This window comes from Carcharhinus amblyrhynchos, chromosome 4 (assembly GCF_965287045.1).
Source record: "Carcharhinus amblyrhynchos chromosome 4, sCarAmb.v2.hapA, whole genome shotgun sequence".
In the NCBI taxonomy this organism is placed as follows: domain Eukaryota; kingdom Metazoa; phylum Chordata; class Chondrichthyes; order Carcharhiniformes; family Carcharhinidae; genus Carcharhinus; species Carcharhinus amblyrhynchos.
Window position 1 is genome coordinate 134,094,055 of NC_137327.1, and position 25,226 is coordinate 134,119,280.

The 25,226-nt window shown below is 44.4% G+C and overlaps 1 protein-coding gene across 2 annotated transcripts in view; it reads left to right on the forward strand.

Moving 5' to 3' along the window:
* Positions 1-15,754: 15,754 nt before the first annotated feature.
* Positions 15,755-25,226, forward strand: part of slc16a2 (solute carrier family 16 member 2) — a 98,106-nt gene continuing 88,634 nt past the window's right edge. The window contains exons 1-2 of one of the 2 annotated variants that reach the window (XM_080187913.1): positions 15,755-15,915; positions 16,146-16,466. In XM_080187913.1, coding sequence (XP_080044039.1) covers positions 16,151-16,466 — 316 coding nt within the window. In that variant the 5' untranslated portion in view covers positions 15,755-15,915; positions 16,146-16,150. Of the gene's footprint in view, positions 16,467-25,226 lie in introns of both variants that reach the window. The other variant, XM_080187911.1, reaches the window with a different exon arrangement.

Here is a 25,226-nt window from a genome sequence, read left to right on the forward strand (position 1 = left end):
GATGTTGTACAAGATTTTTGTTATGAACCTTTCATACCATATAAAATGGCATTTTTCTCCATTTTAAACTCGATTGTTACATATCTTGGCAATCTTCCTTAATGCCTATCAAGCAGGTATGATGCCTGCTCATTATCATCCTCTACAAAGCAGGTGCCAAAAGAATGTAGTCTTGCAACTTGCCAGCCAAAAATACTTGCATCCTGTGTTTAGTGAGGAGGAAAGTCAGTCTTGCTGCTTCGGTCAGGCTGATGCTGTTTCACTGCAAGGGGAAGGGAGGGAACCTTGGGACCTGATAATACTAGGCCAAGGAGAGCAATGCAACTTGGACAGAGACAAGGGAAAGGGTCTCAAATTTTATTATAAAACCCTTGTCCGCTACGTTACTGCCATTTGACAAAGTTGTGCCTGACCGGAAATGAGGGAGTGTATCTTGCACTTATTTCACCCTGTGTTCTCGTCAGGGACAATAGCAACAGCCAGAAACCCAACTAGTTCTACCACATATCTCCACAAAATATTCCTTTATCTTGCAGGAGTATGTACCAAGCTAACATGCTCATGGCAGTGGATCTATTTAGGTGATTGTCAATAGGGAAACCTATTTGGTGTCATTTCCTCCCACAGTCCAAAAATGTGTGGGTTAAATTGATTGGCCAAGCTAAAATTTCCCCTTAGTGTCAGGGGGATTAGCAGGATAAAAGTGGGGTTATGAGGATAGGGCCTGGGTGGGATTGTTCTCAGTGTAGGCTTGGTGGGCCAAATGGTTTCCTGCACTGTAGGATTCTATGATCCTTAGTATAGGCCCTTTGGACCACTAGTCATTTGTCTGACTCTCGTGATTAATAAGCAAATAGAATAATCTCATCCTTCCTGTCTGTTTCCCTCCAATTAACAATTGACTTCTGGGCTTTTGGTGTGCTAGAAACGTGACCTAAGGGGTTATGTCCTATAGGTCATCAACTTCACTTGTGCAATGCAACAATTGGGAAGGGGAACCATTTATTTTTAGAAATCTACCACTGCTTTTGTAAATTTTAATGTATTAACCTCGGAAGACAAACCAAGATTTATGGTGTTTCTTTGACACTTATTGGAAAAGTTAATGCTAACTGAAATTCTAATTTCTAAACTATTGGGAAGTAGGACAATGCATTTTTACAAGCAAATGTTGGTGGATGTAGGAAATAGCAGAAGTGTGGGCAATTTGGCCTCTAAGTCTTTTTAAAATAATTGGTCTTGGATCTTCTTCCACTTTCCCACCTGATGCTATATAACTTAGATTTATATCTAGGGGACAGTACAGTGGTAGCACATTAGGCTTGGATTCACTAGAGTTCAGAAGGACAAGAAGGGATCTGATGAAGGTATGTAAAATACTAAAAGGGGTTGACAAGTAAATGTAAACTAAGGTAATCTAGAACAAGAGGTCACCAGTATAAATTAAGAGGCAATAGATTTAAAACTTGAGATGAGGAGGAACTAGTACTTGCAGAGGGTGGTGAATTTGATAAACTTGCTAATCCATAGTGTGGTGGAATCTGAATCATTAAGTAGTTTTAAGAAGGAAAAATATATATTTCTGATTTAAAGGGACACAGGGAGGTGGATTTGAGACAAGGAAGAGATCAGCCATGATCTATTTGAATAGCAGAGCAGGCTTGAAGGGCCAACTGCTCTTATTTCCTATAATTCATATGTTGCCATCTCCAAGGCAAGTATCTTTTCAGTGTCTCTCCTTTAGACAAGGAAACTGAAATTGTGCAGTGTTCCAGGTAATGCCAAATTCTTGTACACATAGTAAAATTTCCTTATTGTAAAATGAGCCATAACACACACAAGACCAACCTGCCATTTGCCCTCCTAACTGTTGTAGCTGTATGTAAGCTTTGTTTTTTTTTTAGGGCACCCAAATCTCTTTGCAGCATTGTGTTTTAATCCTGAAACAAGTTATTTCTCTCATCTGCTGGTGGGTTCTATTTAAACATGTTTTCCCCATGATGTGTTAGTGCATTATGTAACCTAGCATCAAAATCTTAATTTTGCTGAACTGTACATTCATCAGAAACAACAAATAAATAATTGCTCTTGACCCATTTTTAGTGCACAAGCGAAAGTGAGTAAATTGCTGCATCAAAGTTGAAGCTTCAAGTGTCACAAGTGTTAGTGTATCTTTTAAGATATATGTTTTTAAATCATGTACTCTGTAGTTGTAAGCAAACTTTTTCAGTTTGTTTTTCTCATTGTTTTGCTGTCTACAAGAGTCTTTTGCTGCTTAAACAGGGGTTTGTTTATTTTTACTGGGATGTTTGTGACAATGCATTTGTGACCACTAAAAACTGGTAGGTAGGTCAGGTGAAAGGAGTTTTTCATTTTCAGTTTGGAGTTTTTAGTTCTAGAAGGGCATCAAGCTGAATCGCTGTCCACTCTCGCTATTCTGCTGGTTAACTGAAAGCAAGGCTTGCCTAGAGTCCTTGGTGTTTTGGGAAGGTGTCCTGACTTCAAACTGTTCTATCTAGAGAACTGCAGACTTCATCCAAAGGTCTCAAGTCCAGAGTTGCATGAGCAGCCTTTGCTGTGTTAAACCTGTGAAAAAAGTCTTTTGTCTACAGGATTGGTTTGATTGGAGAACATGAGATATATTTGTTAAGGGTTACACATTATAATGGTGGTTTCTTGTTTGTAATTGATAAGAGTTCTTGCCAGTTTTCTTACTATACATGTTAAATACATTCTTAAATAAATGTTTTGATAAAGGTCTCTACCTATCATACCTGAAGTGAAACATCTCATGTTTATCTTAGCCAATTTTTTTTTTTTGTTTACTTTATTCCAATCCAATCAAGTCAAATTAAAGCCAATTCAGAGTCCCAACTAGTTGGGACATTCCCGATCCAAGCTGACAAGACAGGGCTCTCACCTCCTGTCTTGGGCTTGATCTACATGATCCAAGCTGTTTGGAGTAGGTATAGCTCCTCCTCCAAGGCTTGATCTTATTTGCATCTTAGCCAAAAGGCCGAGATGCTGCTTTAAAAATTGCTTCAAATGAAGCTAAATTGTAACCTAATGACTTCAACCAATTGCAGCATGTCGATACTACACTTGATCTTAGCCAAATTCGAGAAACAAAACTTATGATCCATGTAGGCTCCATTTAAAAGAAAAACTTTGGAGTTTCCAAACCAAATAAATCAATATTTCTGTAAGACCGATTTATCTTCTGTTGTAACGGAATTATTTCTGGCCAGAGATTAAGTTCTAGTTTTAGGGAAAAAAAATCAAATCGTCCATACTTTAGCTTTGATTTACATTTTATGATTAATTCAAGCCTTTTGTCACTTATTGCTCAATTCAAATGCAAACATTTTGTTGAGTTAAATGTGTTTTTCTTAGTTTTTACATTTAGCAAATTTCTTGATAGAAAATGACCATAGTCAAATTTGGAAGTATCGGGAGAATCATAGTCAGTCTTGATAACTTTACCAAAGGGAAATAGCTTCCAGAAACAATTTTGACAGTTTCAGTACTCAAACTCCCTCATGACTCTTGTTGAAATCAAGGTTTAAGTAGCTGTCACCTTTAAAGTAGCAACTGAAAAGAGTTCTGATATGTTGGCCCAGTGCCACACCTAGACATCTAAAAAGTACTGAGGCATGAGGAATGAAAGCTTACTAAAAACAAAAACCAAGAAGTGATGAGAAATGGCTACAAAAAAAAAATCTCTCTGCATCCTTAAAATATCTTTTTTGTTCCTACAGATGCATAGACCAATCTCTTTTATCCAGAAGATATGTGGTTAGACTCTTGGCATGTTTGCACATCGCTACCTAGCTTTTTCTGTTTGAGTTCATCAGATTTCAGTCAAAGAAATAAAGGTATGATGGAGTGTTGCATTGTGAGAGATACTGTCTTTCACATGCAATATTCAAGTACAGCCTTGACTACTCGGGCAAAAAACCCCCCACCATTTTGTGGGTTATGAAGCCCTTTTCAATGCTTTATGGGAGTAAATGGATTTTTAAAAAAAATACTTGGGTCAGAATCAAAGCTGTCCTTAAATGGCAATGGAAAGTTTGTTATCTTGGAATGCAGTCACAGGACACTGCCCCAAGGCTTGGGATAGAACCAAACCAATTCTTGCATGGCAACGGGACACTTCACATCTTTGAATGTGATCACGAGATATCAGGGAATCTCTTCCAACTGATTGGGATAGATGTAGGGTCTTCCATTGCCCAGTCCCAAATTCTGAAGAAAGGAGGCTTGAATTTTCCCTTAGTTGAACCTAAAAATCCAAAGTCTGTTGTTTCTAACAAGCACATAATTACAACAACCTCAGTGTTGAACTCGCTAGAAGATCATATAACAAAATTAAAATATGCCTGCACAAAATTCAAGTGTAATAGGAAGAATTCCAAACACATCTCTTCAATCAAGTGGCTTGTCAGTTTTTGCTACTCTCCTACAGAGATTTTCAGTTTATATAACCTCATGACAGAAGCATTCCAAAGCACTTTACAGGCAATATAGTAGTACAGTACAAAATGTAATTGTACTGTTGAATAAAACATGACAGCCAATTTTACATTACAAATTCTTCACTAGCACATTGCCATTTGTACAGAACTTGTTTTTTTTAAGGTTTGCTGCATTATTCTTCCATGAAGTAACTTACAATGCATTTATGAGATAAAGCTGTTGTTACGGCAGAATTATTGTCACGAGATGTTGAATTCAGAGGAGTGATTGTGGGTAATAAGAACTTGGCACAAAGGGCATTATTCGTCTATTTAACCAAAGCAGTTTTAGGACTGAATTAGGGGAAGAAACTATTCTAGAGAACGTTGACTAGGGACAATAGTTGCAAAGGAAGGCACATTCTAGGAAGTTGGAAAGAATAGTGGAATTAAATTATGCTTTTTGAGGAAGAGCTTAAAGTGATTATTTTAAGGAGTGTTAGTGCGAGAAGAAAACTTCAATTAAGGAAGATGACTGGATGCTTATTCAAGATTCCATGGATGTGATGAATTGTAGCAGAAACAGAAGAGCATTTGGGATTTACTTAGATTGGGAGAGTAATCATAACCTCTGGATGGACATTATCCAAAATTGAGACCACTAAAATATTGCCTGCACATGAACAAACAGATTAAGACAGTCTAATTCCTTATCTTATAAATCTCATCAATGGTAGAAAAATGTTTTGAAAATTTAAGGAATTCAACCTGACGGTAAGTGATCTATGGACTTGAAGGTGGTAGACCTTACATTTCTAAATTAAGGAGACCTGCATTTTGTGATATAGTATTTATTTGTACATGACGTATTTTATTAATGATCTGGATGAGGGTATAGTTGGGTGGATTAGTAAATTTGCTGATGACACCAAAGTCGGAGGTGTGGTAGATTGAGAGGAAGGGTGTCATAGTTTGCAGGAAGACTTGGACAGGTTGCAGAGCTGGGCCGAGAGGTGGTGGATGGAGTTTAATGCGGAGAAGTGTGAGGTAATTCACTTTGGTAGGAATAACAGATGTGTTGAGTATAGGGCTAATGGGAGGACTTTGAATAGTGTGGATGAACAGAGGGATCTAGGTGTATGTGTACATAGATCCCTGAAAGTTGGGAATCAAGTAGATAGGGTTGTTAAGAAGGCATACGGTGTCTTGGCGTTTATTGGTAGGGGGATTGAATTTAGGAGTCGCAGCGTCATGTTGCAACTGTACAAAACTCTGGTGCGGCCGCACTTTGAGTACTGTGTGCAGTTCTGGTCCCCACATTATAGGAAGGATGTGGAGGCATTGGAGACAGTGCAGAGGAGGTTTACCAGGATGTTGCCTGGTATGGAGGGGAGGTCCTATGAGGAGAGACTGAGGGATTTGGGGTTGTTTTCGTTGGAAAGAAGGAAGCTAAGAGGGGATCTTATTGAAACATATAAGATGATTAGAGGTTTAGATAGGGTGGACAGTGATAGCCTTTTTCCTCGGATGGAGAAAGCTAGCACGAGGGGGCATGGCTTTAAATTAAGGGGGGGTAGTTATAGGACAGATGTCAGGGGTAGGTTCTTTACCCAGAGGGTGGTGAGGGATTGGAATGCCCTGCCTGCTGCAGTTGTAAATGCACCTAGTTTGGGGGCATTTAAGAGATCCGTGGATAGGTTTATGGACGAAAAGGGATTGGTTTAGGTTAGTGGGTCGTTGTTTTTTAACTGGTCGGCACAACATCGTGGGCCAAAGGGCCTGTTCTGCGCTGTAATGTTCTATGTTCTATGATCATAATTATGCAATCATACATATATGGAAGATAGGAGCAGAAGGAGGCCATTTGGCCCTTCGAGCCTGCTCTATCATTTAGCACAATCATGGCTGATTGACCAACTCAATAGCCTAATTCTGCTTCCTCCCCATAACCTTTGATTCCCATTTGCCCCAAGTGCTATATCCAGCCGCCTCTTGGTGCCAAAACATTGAATGTATTCAACAACTTCCTGTGGTAATGAACTCCACAGGCTCACTGCTCTTTGAGTGAAGAAATGCCTCCTCATCTCCTTCCTAAATAGCCTACCCTGAATCCTCAGACCAAGACCCCCCCCCCCCCCCCCCCCCCCCCGGTTCTGGACACTCCCATCATCGAGAATATGCCTAGTCCTGTTAGAATTTTCTATGAGATTCCACCCACCCCCACCCCCACCCCCACCCCCCATTCATCTGGACTCCAGTGAAAACAATCCTAACCTAGTCATCACTCCTCTACGTCAACCCTGCCTTCCCCCGGAATCAGCTTGGTAAACCTTTGTTACACTCCCTCGAGAGCAAGAACGTTCTTCCTCGGAAAAAGAGACTGAAACCGAAACTGCGCACAATATTCTAGGCGTGGCGTTACCTAGGCCCTGTATAATTGCAACAGCACATCCCTGCTCCTCTATTCAACCTCTCACGATGAAGGCCAACCTGCCATTGACTTCCTTTACTGCCTACTGCATGCTTACCTTCAACAACAAGTACACGAGGACAGACAGGTTCCACTGCACACTCCCCTCTCCCAATTTGCAGCCATTCTGTAGTCATCTCTCATTTTTGCTTCATTTGAAGTATAACATTATTATAGACAATTAAAATAATATCATGAATCATAATTATCAAGGATTATGATACTTGTTTTACTTGTATCATCACTCGCCACCATGATAATTGATACCAGAATTACATAAGGTTCCTGGCAGCTTATCATCTAACTTTTGATACTTTATATGCTACACTACGGAACATTTCACCATAGTATGCATCTGATTACATTGTACCACTTATAACCAGATGTGTTTTATAATGAATATTCCGTACCACAGCAAAAACAGTGTCAAAGTTGGAAGACAAGCTGCCAAGAGTTTTATTGAAGATGAATGAACTAGCTATTTGAAATAGAGCATTGATATACAACACACTCGGGAGACTTTTCCACCAGCAGCATTTATCAATAATTCAAGCCTGTGCTGCACATAAGTTCACACATTTATTTGTTTATTCAGCTATTTACACTGCTGTAAACCCTGTACAATACCTGCCTAAATTTCAAGCTGTAATGTATCAGCCTGGCAGGGCTTACTGCCTTAAGCACTTGGTTGGAAAGTGACACCTTTACATAGACGTACCACACTTGAACGTGGTGTTGAGTGAAATGCATGACGAAACTTACAAAATGGCAAGAGGCCCCTTCATTTCTGTGTCTGGATATTTGGTGGAATGTGCAACCACATGAGGGCATCCTAGCTTCACCTGTCAGACACATTCCAGCAGTAGACAGGCATGATATTAATTAGCATTCACTAGGTTCAAGGAGTACTTATTGAATGATGAACATTCCATAGTTGAGGGGGAAAATTCGCCAAAAAGTTTCCCATTATTCTCTTACCAGGGTTGCCTCAACATTTGTATCAGTGGCAACAACAACAACTTACATTTATGTAGCACATTAATGTACAAAAAAAATCACATCGGGGCATGGGGGAAAACTTACGTTAAGCAAAAAAGGGATGATGAGAGAAATTTTGGTCAAAATAAGTGTTGTAAGGGTCGTCTTAAATGAAGACAGGTTGGAACATGATGGGCAGAATTTTATGCTACTTGGAAAGGCACCTGTCTAAGCCAGAAGTGTGTGAAGACATTGGGCACACATCCTGGTGTCATTGCACACTCACTCTGTATTTTGGTTGGTGGGCTTGAGTGTGAATCTAACGTGCACCCACCGACAATTTGGAAGCTGAATTGGAGGATCTGGATTTTTTTTTTGCCTGTGTGGTTTTTACACAAGCAGGCAACTTGTTTTTGCTGTTTTATTTGCTGTTTCAAAGGGGACAGGAGCAAAGGCTGGCTGAGTTGGGAGGAGTTTTTGAGAGTTTGGTGAGGGCTTAAACTAGAGAATTGTGAACTTTTTCACTGCTTTCTTTGGAGGTTTTTTCATCTTATTTGGAGTTTTCAGTCTTGTGACTTCTCTCTGAGATTTCCAACACTACAGCATCTTCCATGGACGGGTCAGTGCCATTTCCATGATTCCCAATGTCACCCTTAACTTGTATGCCCACAGATCTTGTAGGTGATCTTTGCAGAGTCTGTCAGTCAGCTGTGCACGGCTGTGTCAAACTGATGACTGACCAAGGACAGATTAAGCCTACCAGGTCAGAGGCTTTGTGGTGATTGCAACGCTTCCCCACATCCAGCATATCATTGATTGCACCCAGGTAGTCATCAAGATGCCAGTTTGCCAGTCGGGAGCACTTATCAATAAGAAGAAATCAGGAGAGCAGACCTTGTGTGGTAGCCTTTCTGAAGCAAACTCATTCAGCAGTTTGTGAATGTCAAAATGCCTCTTTTTGGACCCGTTTGACCCTGGCACAGAGCAGTAGGTGCAGTGTGTCAAATGCCTGAGCTACTTTTTTAAGACCAATGGAATCAGGGCTTTGGGGGAAGAGAAGCAGCGAGTAACCCTATTAATAACTTGCCGGGTTCCAACCTAAAACCTGCTGGTGCGCCTGACTTCCCAAGGTGCCCCTGACTCCAAACTTTTTGAGGAGCTTGTGGAACATAAGAACATAAGAACATAAGAAATAGGAGCAGGAGTAGGCCATCTAGCCCTTCGAGCCTGCCCCGCCATTCAATAAGATCATGGCTGATCTGTCGTGGCTCAGTTCCACTTTCCCGCCCTCTCCCCATAACCCTTAATCCCCTCTCTTATCAAAAACCCATCAACCCGCGTCTTAAAAATATTTAGCGAGGCAGCCTCCACCACTTCAACGGGCAGAGAATTCCAGAGATTCACCACCCTTTGAGTGAAGAGGTTCCTCCTCAACTCCGTTCTAAACCGCACCCCCTTTATCTTGAGGCTGTGCCCCCTAGTCCTACTGTCCTTTCTGAGCGGGAAGAGTCTCTCCACCTCTATCCTATCCATCCCATTCATCATCTTATATGTCTCAATGAGATCTCCCCTCATTCTTCTAAACTCTAACGAGTACAAGCCTAGTTTATTCAGCCTCTCCTCATAGCTCAACCCCCTCAACTCCGGCATCAGCCTAGTAAACCTCCTCTGCACTCCCTCCAAGGCCAAAATATCCTTGTGTAAGTACGGCGCCCAAAACCGCACACAGTACTCCAGCTGCGGCCTCACCAATGCCCTATACAGCTGCAGCAAGACCTCCCTACTTTTATATTCAATCCCCCTCACTATGAAGGCCAGCATCCCATTCGCCTTCCTGATCACCTGCTGCACCTGCAAGCTGGGTTTTTGCGACTCATGCACAAGGACCCCGAGGTCCCTCTGCACCGTCGCCTGCTGCAGTTTTTCGCCACGTAAGTAATAATCCTTCCTACCGTTATTCCTACCAAAGTGGACCACCTCGCACTTGCCAACATTAAATTCCATTTGCCATTTCCTGGCCCATTCGCCCAGCCTATCTAGATCCTTCTGTAGACTCTCCACACCCTCCGCACAATTTGCCTTTCCTCCAATCTTGGTGTCATCAGCAAATTTCGACACCCTACACTCGGTTCCCTCCTCCAGATCATCTATATAAATGGTAAATAGCTGAGGCCCCAGCACCGACCCCTGGGGCACCCCACTAGTCACCAACCGCCAATCCGAATAGCACCCATTAACCCCCACTCTCTGCCTCCTATTTGACAACCAATCCTCTATCCACGCTAACACCCTACCCCCAACTCCCTGTCCCCTGACCTTCTGCAATAACCTCCTGTGAGGTACCTTGTCAATCGCCTTCTGAAAATCCAGAAAGACCACATCCACTGGCTCTCCTCTATCCACCGCCCTAGACACATCCTCATAGAACTCCAGTAAATTTGTCAGACACGACTTCCCTTTAACGAAACTGTGCTGCATCTGCTCTATCAAGCAAATTTGTCAAGGGACATTATCACCTGAAACCCTCAGTGATAATACATTGATAGAAATTTAATTTGATTCCTGGGGATGTTGATAGCAACATTCATGGCATGCCTAAGACAAATGGTTGAACAGTGCGACTCAACGACATGTTGAGAGACAGGCTAGTCTGAGGTGTTAACAACACAGCTATGCGTAAGAAATAAGTCTGAAAGACGTGCTGGTTATGTGCATTAGCCATGCTCAATTCTCCCTCAGTGTACCCGAAAGGCAGCAGAGTGCAGCGACTGGGGGATTAAAAACTTCATTGCAGTGTTAATGTAAATTTACTTGTGACACTAATGAATAGACATATTAGCGGTGGTAGAGATTACTTTAAAGAAGGTGTTAAATGTTGCCCCAGGCTATAGAATGTGCCATGGTGGTGGTGGTGGGGTGAGGGGTGAGGGGTTGGGTGAGGGGTGGGGTGGGGGGAAGGCTGAAGGAGCTGCAGAGCATTCAAGCAAGCAAGGTCCACCAAGTTTGGTGGGAAACTGCTGATAGTCAAAGTGCCAGAGAAAACAGCCCAGAAAATAAGGAGAAAAGAGGCGTGGAACAAAAGAGAATGCAGGGGTATAGGGAACTTGGTCCATAGAGCTGGAGTTATGAAGAACGCTATCAGTGTGGAGATCACTCCCAGGTAACATGTAAATTCAGGGAAGCTACGTGTTAGCCTGCAATAGGAAGGGCACATTTTCAGCAAATGCAAGGTTAAGCAGAGCCTACCAGGAACAGCAAAAAACAATGGTCACACCAAAATGTTTCAGAGCCCAACCTGTACCCTATGCCTTGCCTGAGAAGATTGAATCTGAACTCAAGCAATGGGAAAAATTGGACATCATCAAGCCTGTATAGTTTTTAGAATGGGCAGCTCCCATTGTGCTAGTGGTTCAGTTAGATAGAACCATTAGGCTATGTTGGGACTACAAATTAAGTATGAATCAAGCAGCAAAACTGGATTGACATCCAATACCAAGAATTCAAGATTTGTACTCCAAATTAGCAGTTTTAACTTATACTAAACTTGCATACCAACAATTAGATGAGGCAATGAGAGAATTTGTTACAATCAATACCCAAATCAGATTATACCAGTATATTTAACCCTTCAGAGTCTCATTAGTGTGTGCAATTACCCAGCGCATGATGGAAAGTTTACTACTGGTCCGATCGAAGGTGGTTGTCTATCTAGATTGTGCACCGCATCCACAGAAGAGCATCTGTCAAATCTTGGAGAAGTTTCAAAGAGATTTAAGAAGGTCAGAGTGAGGTAAAAAAGGGAGATATGTATGTTCTAATGCACTTAGGAACAAAAAAGTGCTGCATCTCATGGAGAAGAAGCTAAAAGCAACTAAGGAAACAATGGGCCTTAGAAATGTACCAGAATTGATTTTTTTTGGGAATGGTGAATAATTGTGGAAGATTTATTCCTAATCTTTCCACATTGTTGGCACCTCTACAAATGCTGCTCAAGAAAAACCAGTGGCGGTACTAAAAAGGGCATCAGAAAGAAACTTTGAACAGGTTAAACTGGCATTGCAGTCATCAGATCTCTTAGTTCATTTTAACCCCTCAAAAGAGATCATTCTTACCTATATTGCGTCTCCTTACAGAATCGGAGCAATATTTATCACATCAGATAGAATATATGGTGGCACAATGGTTAGCACTGCTGCCTCACTGTGCCAGGGACCAGGGTTCAATTCCAGCCTTGGGTCACTGCTTGTGTGGAGTTTGCACATTCGCCTGTGTCTGTATGGGTTTCCTCCAGGTACTCCTGTTTCCTCCCACAGTCCAAAGATGTGTGAGTTAGGTTGATTGGCCATACTAAATTGCCCCTTAGTGTCAGGGGGACTAGCTAGGGTAAATACATGGGGTTATGGGATAGGGCCTGGGTGGGATTGTGATCGGTGAAGACTCAATAGGCTGAGTGGCTTCCTGCTGCACTTCCTGTGGCTTCTATGATTCAAGGATTTTGACCCAGTGACAGTGAAAGAATGGCAACAAGTTCCAAGTCAGGATGATGTGTGGCTTGGAGGGGAACTTGTAGTTGGTGTTATTCTCATGCATCTGCTGACCCTGTCCTCCTAGGTAGTAGAGGTCATGAGTTTGGAAGCTGTGGTTGAAGGAGCCTTGGTGAGTTGCTGTAGTGTATCTCACAAATGATACACACAGCTGCTACTGTGCATCAATAGTGGAGGGAGTGACTGTTTAAAGTGATGGATGGGGTGCCATTCAAGCAGGCAGCTTTGTCCTGGATGGTGTCAAGCTTCTTAAGTGTGGTTGGAGCTGCGCCCATCCAGGAAAATTGAGAATTTTCCTTCAAACTCCTGACTTGTATCTTGTAGATAATGGACAGATTTTGGTCTGCCAAAGGAGGTGAATTACTTACCAGACTGGTCTATACTTTTCTATTTTCTCTGTCCCTCTTTTTTGAATGGTTGGGTTTGCTTGTTGCCTTCCAAGCCATGGGGGCAATTCTAAAATCTCTGCAATTTTGTAAGATCCAAACCAGATCAATCAGTATCTCCACTGCTGCCTATTTTAGAACCTTAGGATAGAGACCATCAGGCCCAGGGAACTTGTTAACTTTAAGGCCCTTTAATTTCTTCATCAGTAATATTCTTCTGCTTCTCATTTTCACTGCACATTTGCTCCCTAACTATTTCCAAATGTTGTTGTGCCTTCTTCCGTGAAAATAAATAAAGTGTTTAATATCTCTTGTTATTTTTTAGTCCCTAATTATATTTTTTTTCCTGTCTCTGCCTCTAATGGGCCTTATCTTTAACACTACCTAATAGAATTTATTTCTCTACAGTGCAAAAGAAAGCCATTCAACCCATCGGGCCTGCTCCGACAACAATCCTACACAGGCCCTTTGCCCATAACCCCACTTATTTACCCTGCTAATCTCCCTGACAATAAGGGGAAATTTAGCACGGCCAATCAACCTAACCTGCACATCTTTGTGGGAGGAAACTGGAGCACCCGAAGGAAACCCACACAGACACGGGGAGAATGTGCAAATGCGACACTGACAATAACCCAAGGCTGGAATTGAACTCGGGTCCCTAACACTGTGAGGCAGCAGTGCTAACCATTGTGACACCCATCCATAATACTACTTTTAACTTCTGTTGTTAGACTCAGCGGACCACTTTTCCTACAGAAGTTTTTTATTATTATGGGAATACACATTTATTATGAATTATTTATTGAAATGTTTGCAGTGGCATACATACTATCAATTCTTTCAATCTAGTTTCCTAATCTAAACACTTGTAAAGTAAGATGAAGTCACCATAGTCCCAAAACATGGCTCTGTGGCTCAATGGATAGTGCATCAGACTTTGAACTATTGGCAAGTCAGCTATTCAAAGGTTGTGGGTTTGAGTCCCATGAAAGTTGGATTACCTTAAAAGAGGCCAAATGACCCTCAGGTTAAATCACCGCCAGTCAGCTCTCCTCCCATAAAGGGGGCTGCTCTCCCTCTTTGTTGAAGGAGAACTGACTGAGCTCACTACACCTCAGGCCAGGAGCAAGGTTCAGAAGAGTTCATGAATAACCTTGGCCAATACAGGAATTGAACCTGTGCTGTTAGCGTCACAGCTATCCAGCCAACTGAGCAATGCCAACTCCCGACACTTGTGTACCTATCAGAAATCTGAGACCCACAGAAGTCTGCAGACCAAAATTAGGAAGAGACCATAAGATATAGGGGCAGAATTAGGCCATTTTGGCCCATCGAGTCTGCTACACCATTCAATCATGGCTGATATGATTCTCATCCCCATTCTCCTGTTTTCTCCCTGCAACCCTTGATCCCCTTATTGATCAAGAACCTATCTATCTCTGTCTTAAAGACACTCAGTGACCTGGCCTCCACAGCCTTCTGTGGCAATGAGTTTCACAGATTCACCGCCCTGTAGCTAAAAAAATTCTTCTCCATCTCAGTTTTTGACAGTTGGGAGTTTTCCCATCCCACCGCCACGGGGATTGTAGTGGGTGTGGGGTGGACCATGCTTTCCAAGATCTGTTGACTTTGGACAGAGTTTTCTGGTTTTGGAACGAGTGCAGCCAGAAAATCGGACATCTGGAACTTCTTGGGCACATGTTAAGAACTCATGATTTAGAAAGTGTAATTGCTGATAAGAGAGATTGCTAGTGAAAGAGATTGAGGTAGACAGTGGGCAGCACGGTGGCACAGTGGTTAGAACTGCTGCCTTACAGCACCAGGGACCCGGGTTCAATTCCGGCTTTGGGTCACTGTCTGTGTGGAGTTCGCACATTCTCCCTGTGCCTGCATGGGTTTCCTCTGGATGCTCCGGTCACCTCTGGAGTGATTGAGTGTCTTTAAGACGGAGATGGATAGGTTCTTGACCAATAAGGGGGTAAAGGGAGAAAGCAGGAGAATAGTCCTATAGTCCAAAGATGTGCGGGTTAGGTTGATAGGCCATGCTAAATTGGCCCTAGCGTCAGGGGATTAACTGTAAATATGTGGGGTTACGGGGATAGGGCCTGGGTGGGATTGTGGTCCGTGCCAACTCCAGGTCCACTCCAAATTGGCTCCTTCTGCACCGTAGGGATTCTATTTTTTGATTCTATGAAGAATGGTGTGGAGATGCTGGCGTTGGACTGGGGTGGGCACAGTAAGAAGTCTCACAACACCAGCTCACCGGGTGGAAGGAGCAGCAGCCCTCTGAAAGCCCCCGATTCCAAATAAACCTGTTGGATTTTAACCTGGTAATGAAGAATGAGAGAGCCTCACGAAGAGCTAGGTGAAAGGACGGCCAAGGAAGATGATGTGTGTCTCCAGACCAAGATTAGGTCGTCAGCAGGCAGGGTACCTGAACAGAGATAGAGATCCAAGTTGTTTGGGAGCTCTGACCACAACAGGGGAGAACTGAGTGACTGATAGAATTGGCTGTGCTCAGGTTTAAGCTGCCTCAAAACCCCAGCAGCAAGCACAGTGGATGCTGAGAGCAGAGAGGGGGACAGAAAGTGAGTTGGGGGGGGGGGGCGGAAGGGAATTCTCTCCACGTGTGTGTGAGTGCTTTTCTGGAGCTGTTGGTTCCCATTAACTTTAATCGCGTTTAGTTCCTGTTCCCGAATATCCTGAGACGTCAGCACGGAGTGAGTGAGTTGCAGCCTCGACATTCTTTGAGTTCAGATCCTGGTGTGATCTGGACAGTCATTATCTATCCCCCAACCCTTCTCTATCTATCTATCCCCCCCCCACCCTCTCCCCCCACAACCCTGCTCTATCTATCTATCCCCCCCCCACAACCCTTCTCTATTTATCTATCCCCCCAACCCTCTCCCCCCACAACCCTTCTCTATCTCTCTATCTAAGTGTTCAGATTGGAGAGGGAAGGGGAGGCGGAGTCTGTGCTGTTTGTCTGCTGTCCGGGAATTACATTTCTCTGAAACGGATTGATTTGGTGGTCTAGCACTGATTCTGGCAGCAGACAACAAGCGGACAACAAGCAGGTTCACACTTGAGTTGTTTATTTATGTTGATTTAGAAAACATCGCCTCTGTTCTGTGCCCATCTCTCTGCAGTCCACTGCTGGTTAAACACAAACAAAAACACAAGGGGGAGGTTAAAAGGAAAACATTGAATGTGAAATGATTGGGTGCAAATCAGCCTGAAAATAAGTGTAAAGCGCCAGTAATTGTCACTGTGTTTCTCTCTCTTACACACACACACACACACACAGGGGGAATGGACGGCCAGCCAGCAGAGCTCAAGCAGACAGGGGAGAGTATGGACCTGGTGAAGCCAGAGAACCAGGCAGAGGAGGGAGTCCAGGAGCTGGAGGTGTGCTGCCCAGCCAAGGGCAGCTCCCCGGAGCCTTCCCCCGCCGCTCCGGCACCCCAGCCCGGGCTCCCCGAAGGCGGATTCGGCTGGCTGGTGGTGCTGGCTGCCACCTGGTGCAATGGCTCCATTTTCGGCATCCAGAACTCGTTCGGCATTTTGTACGTGATGCTGCTGGAAGAGTCGAAGGATCGGGATGACCCCAGCATTCAGTTTAAAACCGGTGAGTACCAACTGGTCCCGCTTTGGACCATAAACTCCGGGAAAGTTAGTGTAGGTCTCTCTCTCTCTCTCTCTGCCCCAACAGGGACAGCAGCGAAAGGGACATTGAACAGAAAGATCCAAAAGATTACAAGAATGCAACTTTGTTTAATTGCTATTGGAGTTATTTAAGAACTTACCACTCTCAAACCAAAACCATTGAACTTCTTTTTTAACAAGTGTTCTCAGTCCATTCCTTTGGGTGAAATATAAATTGGAAATGGCAGCGTGGGATCACTCTGCTAAATTGCAACAATCTACTGTTTTTTTTATTTCAGATTTCCAGCATCCAGAGTGATTGGCATTTGTTTTAATTTTGTGGGTGAGCTGAGAGTGACTGATCCTTGTAGCATTCGACCAAGTGAAGCGTCAGCAAAATTGGAGTCCCCCCCCCAGCTCAGAGGTTGTGGTTGTTGGAGGCCAGTGATCCCAGGATATCCCTGGGATATCAGGGATCCTCAGGGAGAGTGTCCCAGGCCCATATAGGTCAACGACTGTCCCTCCATTAATAATGTCAGGAGTGAGGGTGATTGGTGATGGTCGCAGTGTTCTGTACCATTGCAACCACCCAGATGCTGAATCAGCTCATTGCTTGTGTGCAGGATATGGACAACTTTCAGACCCTGGGCTGATCAGTGGCAAGTAACATTTATAGAGTCATAGAGATTGACAGCATGGAAACAGGCCTTTTGACCTAAACTGTCCATGCAGTCCAGTGTTTACCACTAAGCTCTCCCAAACAGCCAGCATTTAGCCCATATCCCTCTATACCCATCTTACCATGTAACTGTCTAAATGCTTTTTAAAAGACAAAATTATACCTGCCTTTGCTACTGCCTCTGGCAGCTCATTCCAGACACTCACCACCCTCTGTGTGAAAAAATTGCCCCTCTGGACATTTTGATATCTCTCCCCCCTCACTTTAAACCTATGCCCTCTAGTTTTAGACTCCCCTACCTTTGGGAAAAGATGCTGACTTTATCTGTGCCCCTCATTATTTTATAGACCTTGATAAGATCACCCTCAGCCTCCTACGCTCCAGGGAAAGAAGTCCCAGTCTATCCAGCCTCTCCTTATAATTCAATCCATCAAATCCCAGTAGCATTCTAGTAAATCTTTTCTGCACTCTTTCTAGTTTAATAATATCCTTTCTATAATAGGATGGTCAGATCTGTATGCAAGTGTAAGCAAGAAAGAATCTAACAATCTCCTCTTGACATTCATAGGATTTCATAAGATATAATGGAACTAGAGTAGCAATCCCTTTCAGAAAAATTATGGGTGATTGATGTGACAAATGATTTCACTAACACAATGTGCTTTTCTGAGGATATGTAAGAGTAGAGGTGGTTTTACTGTGCAGGGTTTGACCTACATGTGAACTAATGAATTAGGAGCAGGACTGTGCTGTTTGGCCCTTCAAACCTGTCCTGCTGTTCAATTACATCATGGCTTATCTGATTGTGGTCTCAACTCCACATTGCGCCTAGTTCCAATATCCTTTGACTCCCTCATTAGCCAAGAATCTATCTACCTCTGCCTTAAAAAAAAGTTTTCGATAACCCCGCCTCCACCACCCTTTGGAAAGACACACAACCCAAGAAGAAATTTCTTCTCACTTTCATCTTAACTGGGAGGCTCTTCATTTTAAAACTGTGTCCACTTCTTCTGGTCCCTTTCAGAAGGAGAAACATCCTTTCAGCATCCACTTTTTCAGATTCCCTCAGGATCTTATAAATTTCAATAAGGTCACCTCTCATTCTTCTAAACTGCAATGGATACAGACCCAACTTTTCCTCATAAAATAACTGCTCCATCCCAGGAATCAGTCGAATGAACCCTATTTGAACTACTTGTAATGCATTTATATCCTTTTGTAAGTAAGGCGACAAAAACTGTACATTGTGCTCTAGATGTGGTTTCACCAATGCCCTGCACACCTGTAGTAAAACATCCTTACTTTTATATTCCATTCCCCTTGCAATAAACAGCAACATTCCAGAGAGTAGTGACTACTCTGCTCCCATACCATTTCTTCTTTGATGGCCTTTCATTGTCCAATTGCTATTTTGCTTACCAATTTTTGTCCACCTGAACAAATTGTGCGGAGGGTGTGGAGAGTCTGCAGAAGGATCTAGATAGGCTGGGCGAATGGGCCAGGAAATGGCAAATGGAATTTAATGTTGGCAAGTGTGAGGTGGTCCACTTTGGTAGGAAGAATGGTAGGAAGGACTATTACTTACGTGGCGAAAAACTGCAGCAGGCGACGGTGCAGAGGGACCTCGGGGTCCTTGTGCATGAGTCGCAAAAACCCAGCTTGCAGGTGCAGCAGGTGGTCAGGAAGGCGAATGGGATGCTGGCCTTCATAGCGAGGGGGATTGAATATAAAAGTAGGGAGGTCTTGCTGCAGCTGTATAGGGCATTGGTGAGGCCGCAGCTGGAGTACTGTGTGCAGTTTTGGGCGCCGCACCTGCGCAAGGATATTTTGGCCCTGGAGGGAGTGCAGAGGAGGTTTACTAGGCTGATACCGGAGTTGAGGGGATTGAGCTATGAGGAGAGGCTGAATAAACTAGGCTTGTACTCGTTAGAGTTTAGAAGAATGAGGGGAGATCTCATTGAGACGTATAAGATGATGAATGGGATGGATAGGATAGAGGTGGAGAGACTCTTCCCGCTCAAAAAAGACAGTAGGACTAGGGGGCACAGCCTCAAGATAAAGGGGAGGCGGTTTAGAACGGAGTTGAGGAGGAACTTCTTCACTCAAAGGGTGGTGAATCTCTGGAATTCTCTGCCCGTTGAAGTGGTGGAGGCTGCCTCGCTAAATATTTTTAAGAAGCGGGTTGATGGGTTCTTGATAAGAGAGGGGATTAAGGGTTATGGGGAGAGGGCGGGAAAGTGGAACTGAGCCACAACAGATCAGTCATGATCTTATTGAATGGCGGGGCAGGCTCGAAGGGCTAGATGGCCTCCTCCTGCTCCTATTTCTTATGTTCTTATGTTCTTATGAACTAAAATTCTTTTCAACTCTCAGAAGTTAGCACTCTTCCTATTAAGCATTTTTACTTTTGATTATCCATTGTTTCCCAAATCCTCTCCCACTGAAACATGCTCTCTTTGGTTCCAATTCATTCCCCAGCACAGTTTCCTTCCTGGTTGGGTTGGAAATACACTGCTTGAGAAAGTTCTCTTGTTTGTGCTTCAGGAATTCCCCCCTTCCTTCACTTTATATTGTTACCATCTGAGATTATATTAAGAACAAAGTACAATAGGACACCAACAATCTCTCCTGATTTCCCCGCCTTCCCCCATGCCAACATTATAGTTAAAAAAGCCCACCAACATCTCTATTTTCTCAGAAGAGTAAGGAAATTTTGCATATCACCAACTTTTACAGATGCATCATAGAAAGCATTCTTTCTAGTTGTTTCACAGCTTGGTATGGCTCCTACTCTGCCCAAGATCACAAGGAACTACAAAAGGTAATGAATGTAGCCCAATAAATCACACAAATCAGCCTCTCATCCATTGACTCTGTCTACACTTCCACTGCCTTGGCAAAGCAGCCAGCATAATTAAGGATTCCACACACCCCAGACTCCCTTCCACCATCTTCCGTTGGGAAAAAGATACAAAAGTCTGAGGTCATGTACCAACCGACTCAAGAACAGCTTCTTCCCTGCTACCATCAGACTTTTGAACAGACCTACCTTGCGTTAAGCTGATCTTTCTCTATACCCTAGCTATGACTGTAACACTACATTCTGCACCCTCTTGTTTCCTTCTCTATGAAGGATATGCTTTTCTGTATAGTGCGCAAGAAACAATGCACTGTGTGCTCATACATGTGACAATAGTAAATCAAATCAAAGACTGCAAGAAACTAAAAACAGTTGCGAATATAGACCAGCCCATCACACAAATCAGCCTTCCATCCATTGACTCTGTCTACACTTCCTGCTGCCTTGGAAAGGCAGCCAGCATAATCAAGGACCCCATGCAACACGGACATTCTCTCTTCCACCTTCTCCCGTCGAGAAAAAGGTACAAAAGTCTGAGGTCACGTACCAACTGATTCAAGAATAGCTTCTTCCCTGCTGCCATCAGACTTTTAAGTTGACTACCATAAATGAAGTTGGTCTTCCTCTACACTGTAGTTATGACTGTAACACCACAGTCTGCATCCTCTCCGTTCCTTCTCCCGTGTGTACGCTACGGACAGTGTGCTTTGTCTAAAGTAACATTTATTGATTAGTCACAAGTAGACTTACATTAACAGTGCAATGAAGTTACTGTGAAAATCCTCTAGTCGCTACACTTTGGTGCTTGTTTGGACACACTGAATTTAGCATGGCCAATGTACCTAACCAGCACATCTTTGGTCTATGGGAGGAAACCCACACAGGCACAGGGAGAATGTGCAAACTCTGCAAAGAGAGTGACCCAAACTGGGGATCAAATCCGGGTCCCTGGGGCTGTGAGGCAGCAGTGCTAACCACTGTGTCAATGTGCAGCCCTGAGCATGCAAGAAAAAATACTTTTCACTGAATAAGAACATAAGAACATAAGAAATAGGAGCAGGAGTAGGCCATCTGGCCCTTCGAGCCTGCCCCGCCATTCAATAAGATCATGGCTGATCTGTCGTGGCTCAGTTCCACATTCCCGCCCTCTCCCCATAACCCTTAATCCCCTCTCTTATCAAAAACCCATCAACCCGCTTCTTAAAAATATTTAGCGAGGCAGCCTCCACCACTTCAACGGGCAGAGAATTCCAGAGATTCACCACCCTTTGAGTGAAGAAGTTCCTCCTCAACTCCGTTCTGAACCGCCCCCCCTTTATCTTGAGGCTGTGCCCCCTAGTCCTACTGTCTTTTTTGAGCGGGAAGAGTCTTTCCACCTCTATCCTATCCATCCCATTCATCATCTTATACGTCTCAATGAGATCTCCCCTCATTCTTCTAAACTCTAACGAGTACAAGCCTAGTTTATTCAGCCTCTCCTCATAGCTCAACCCCCTCAACTCCGGTATCAGCCTAGTAAACCTCCTCTGCACTCCCTCCAGGGCCAAAATATCCTTGCGCAGGTGCGGCGCCCAAAACTGCACACAGTACTCCAGCTGCGGCCTCACCAATGCCCTATACAGCTGCAGCAAGACCTCCCTACTTTTATATTCAATCCCCCTCGCTATGAAGGCCAGCATCCCATTCGCCTTCCTGACCACCTGCTGCACTTGCAGGCTGGGTTTTTGCGACTCATGCACAAGGACCCCGAGGTCCCTCTGCACCGTCGCCTGCTGCAGTTTTTCGCCACGTAAGTAATAGTCCTTCCTACCATTCTTCCTACCAAAGTGGACCACCTCACACTTGCCAACATTAAATTCCATTTGCCATTTCCTGGCCCATTCGCCCAGCCTATCTAGATCCTTCTGCAGACTCTCCACACCCTCCGCACAATTTGCCTTTCCCCCAATCTTGGTGTCATCAGCAAATTTCGACACCCTACACTCGGTTCCCTCCTCCAGATCATCTATATAAATGGTAAATAGCTGAGGCCCCAGCACCGACCCCTGGGGCACCCCACTAGTCACCAACCGCCAATCCGAATAGCACCCATTGACCCCCACTCTCTGCCTCCTATTTGACAACCAATCCTCTATCCACGCTAACACCCTACCCCCAACTCCATGTCCTCTGACCTTCTGCAGTAACCTCTTGTGAGGTACCTTATCAAACGCCTTCTGAAAATCCAGAAAGACCACATCCACCGGCTCTCCTCTATCCACCGCCCTAGACACATCCTCATAGAACTCCAGTAAATTTGTCAGACACGACTTCCCTTTAATGAAACCGTGTTGCGTCTGCCCTATCAAGCAATTCCCTTCAAGATGCCTCGCAATTTCCTCCTTAATGACGGATTCTAACATTTTACCTACCACAGACGTTAAACTAACCGGCCTGTAATTCCCCGCCTTTTGCCTGGCACCCTTCTTAAACAACGGCGTAACATTAGCCGTTTTCCAATCCTCCGGCACTTCCCCGGAATCCAGCGACGTCTGGAAAATAACCACCAAGGCATCCACTATAACCTCCGCCATTTCTTTCAGAACCCTCGGATGCATTCCATCCGGTCCTGGGGACTTGTCCACAATCAGCCCCTCCAGTCTGTCGCGCACCACCTCTCTAGTAACAGTAATGTCATTAAGACCCTCCAGTCCTACCACCTTTCCATCGCTAACACCCGGCAAATTATTCACGTCCTCCTCCGTGAAGACAGAAACAAAAAAGTTATTCAAGACCTTAGCCATATCCCCATCCCCTACCACTAGGTCCCCTTTCTCATCCGCTAAGGGACCAACGTTCACCCTAGCCAGCCTCTTCCTTTTTATATATTTATAAAAACTCTTGCTATCCTTTTTTATATTAAGCGCTAGCCCAGCTTCATAGCTTCTTCTACCCTCCTTTATCAACTTTTTTGTCAATCTTTGTTGACATTTAAACCTTTCCCAATCCTCTTCTCGCCCACTGCTCTTAGCTACTCTAAATTCCTCCGCTTTTAATTTAACACTTTCCTTCACCTCCTTCGTTATCCACGGCTTATTACCTCTCTTCCTACTGTCCTTTTTAACCATCGGAATAAATTTCTGCTGAGCACCAAGAAAGATCTCCTTAAAGATCCTCCACTGCTCCTCAGCAGACCTACCTTCCAACGCGCTCCCCCAGTCCACATTCGCCAATTCTTCTCTCATCCTACCGTACTCCCCTCTATTCAAACAAAGGACACGTGTCCGGGAACCCACTTTCTCCTCCTCCATCTGCAACAGAAACTCCACCATACAATGATCACTCTCTCCAAGAGGATCCTTCACCTCAAGGTCCCTAATTCTACCCGCCTCATTACATAGCACCAGATCCAAGATAGCTCGCTCCCTCGTCGGCTCCAACACACACTGTTCCAGGAAACTATCCCGGCAGCATTCCAAGAACTCCTCCTCGAGCCCACCTCGTCCAACATGGGTCGACCAATCAATATGCAGATTGAAATCCCCCATAACTACTGCCGTCCCATTCCTGCACGCCGCACTTATTTGCGCGTTAACAGCCCGCCCCACCTCCAGATCATTATTCGGGGGCCTATAGACGACACCCACCAGCGTCTTCCTCCCTTTGCTGTTCCTAATCTCCACCCACAACGATTCCACTTTCTGCTCTTTGGCTCCGATATCATCCCTTGCTACCACCTTGATGCTGTCCTTAATCAGCAGAGCTACGCCACCCCCTCTTTCCTCCTGCCTATCCTTCCTAAACACTTGATAGCCCTGTACATTCATCTCCCAGTCCCTGTCACCTTGCAGCCACGTCTCTGTAATGGCCACCAGATCGTATCCATTTGTGTCGATCTGCGCCACCAGCTCATCCACTTTATTCCGAATGCTTCGTGCATTCAGATAAAGCGCTTTCATCCCAGCCTTCTTCTGGACCCTATTTGCCATAACGCCGCCACTTGGGACATCCTCAGCCTCTTCCCTTACCTGTACCCTATCCTTAACTGTAGACCTCCTAACATCACCTACCCTCGCACCCTCCCCCCCCCTAATTAGTTTAAAGCCCTGTCTACAGTCCTCTTTACTCGATTCGCCAGCACTCTGGTCCCAGCACGATTCAGACCAACCCCATCCCGCCCGAACAAGTCCCACCTACCCCAATACTGGTGCCAATGCCCCATAAATTCGATCCCATTCCTCCCACACCAATCTCTGAGCCACCCATTCACTTCCTTTATCCTGTCAACCCTACGCCCGTCTGCACTCGGTTCAGGCAGTAGCCCAGAGAAGACCACCTTGTCGGTTCTACTTTTTAATTCCATTCCCAGCTTCTCATACTCCCTCCCCAGATCCTCAGTCCGCACTTTGCCTACGTCGCTGGCACCCACATGTACCACCACAACTGGGTTCTCACCCTCCCACTCCAGGTTCCTCTGCAGCCCAGCTGCGACATCCTGTACCCGAGCACCAGGCAGACAACACACCCTTCTGTGCACTTTGTCATTGTGACAAAGGACAGTGTCAATACCCTTCACCCCACTATCTCCAATCACTACTACGTTCCTTTTCCCCTTCTCTTTGCCTATGTCCTGCTGCATCACTGTACCGTGTGCAGTTTGCTCACCAACCTCACCTGCCTCGTCCTCTTCCAGAGTGGATACCATACATGTAACAATAAATCAAATCAAAACAAAACGGTAAAGGACAGCCAAATTCCAGTATGTAGTATGCAACCAAAGTGGAATAGATTCTTCCTGATCAATTTCTTATTGACTGTGTATAATGATTAATGATGCATACCACAGTGTTTAATGTATCATTGATCTTATGTATAACATCTTAGTAATTTGTTGTCATGGCTACAGAATTTAAGGGGAATGGCTGTTATATATTTAAGCAGTTGCATGATTGCTTTAAAAACGAGTCACATGATTTTATGATGATGTTGTTCGGATATTGCAAAGGCTGCTGTTTTAATTACTGTGGGCGGCACGGTAGCACAGTGGTTAGCACTGCTGCTTCAAAGCTCCCGGGTCCTGAGTTCGATTCCCGGCTCGGGTCACTGTCTGTGTGGAGTTTGCACATTCTCCTCGTGTCTGCGTGGGTTTCCTCCGGGTACTCCGGTTTCCTCCCACAGTCCAAAGATGTGCGGGTTAGGTTGATTGGCCATGCTAAGAAATTGCC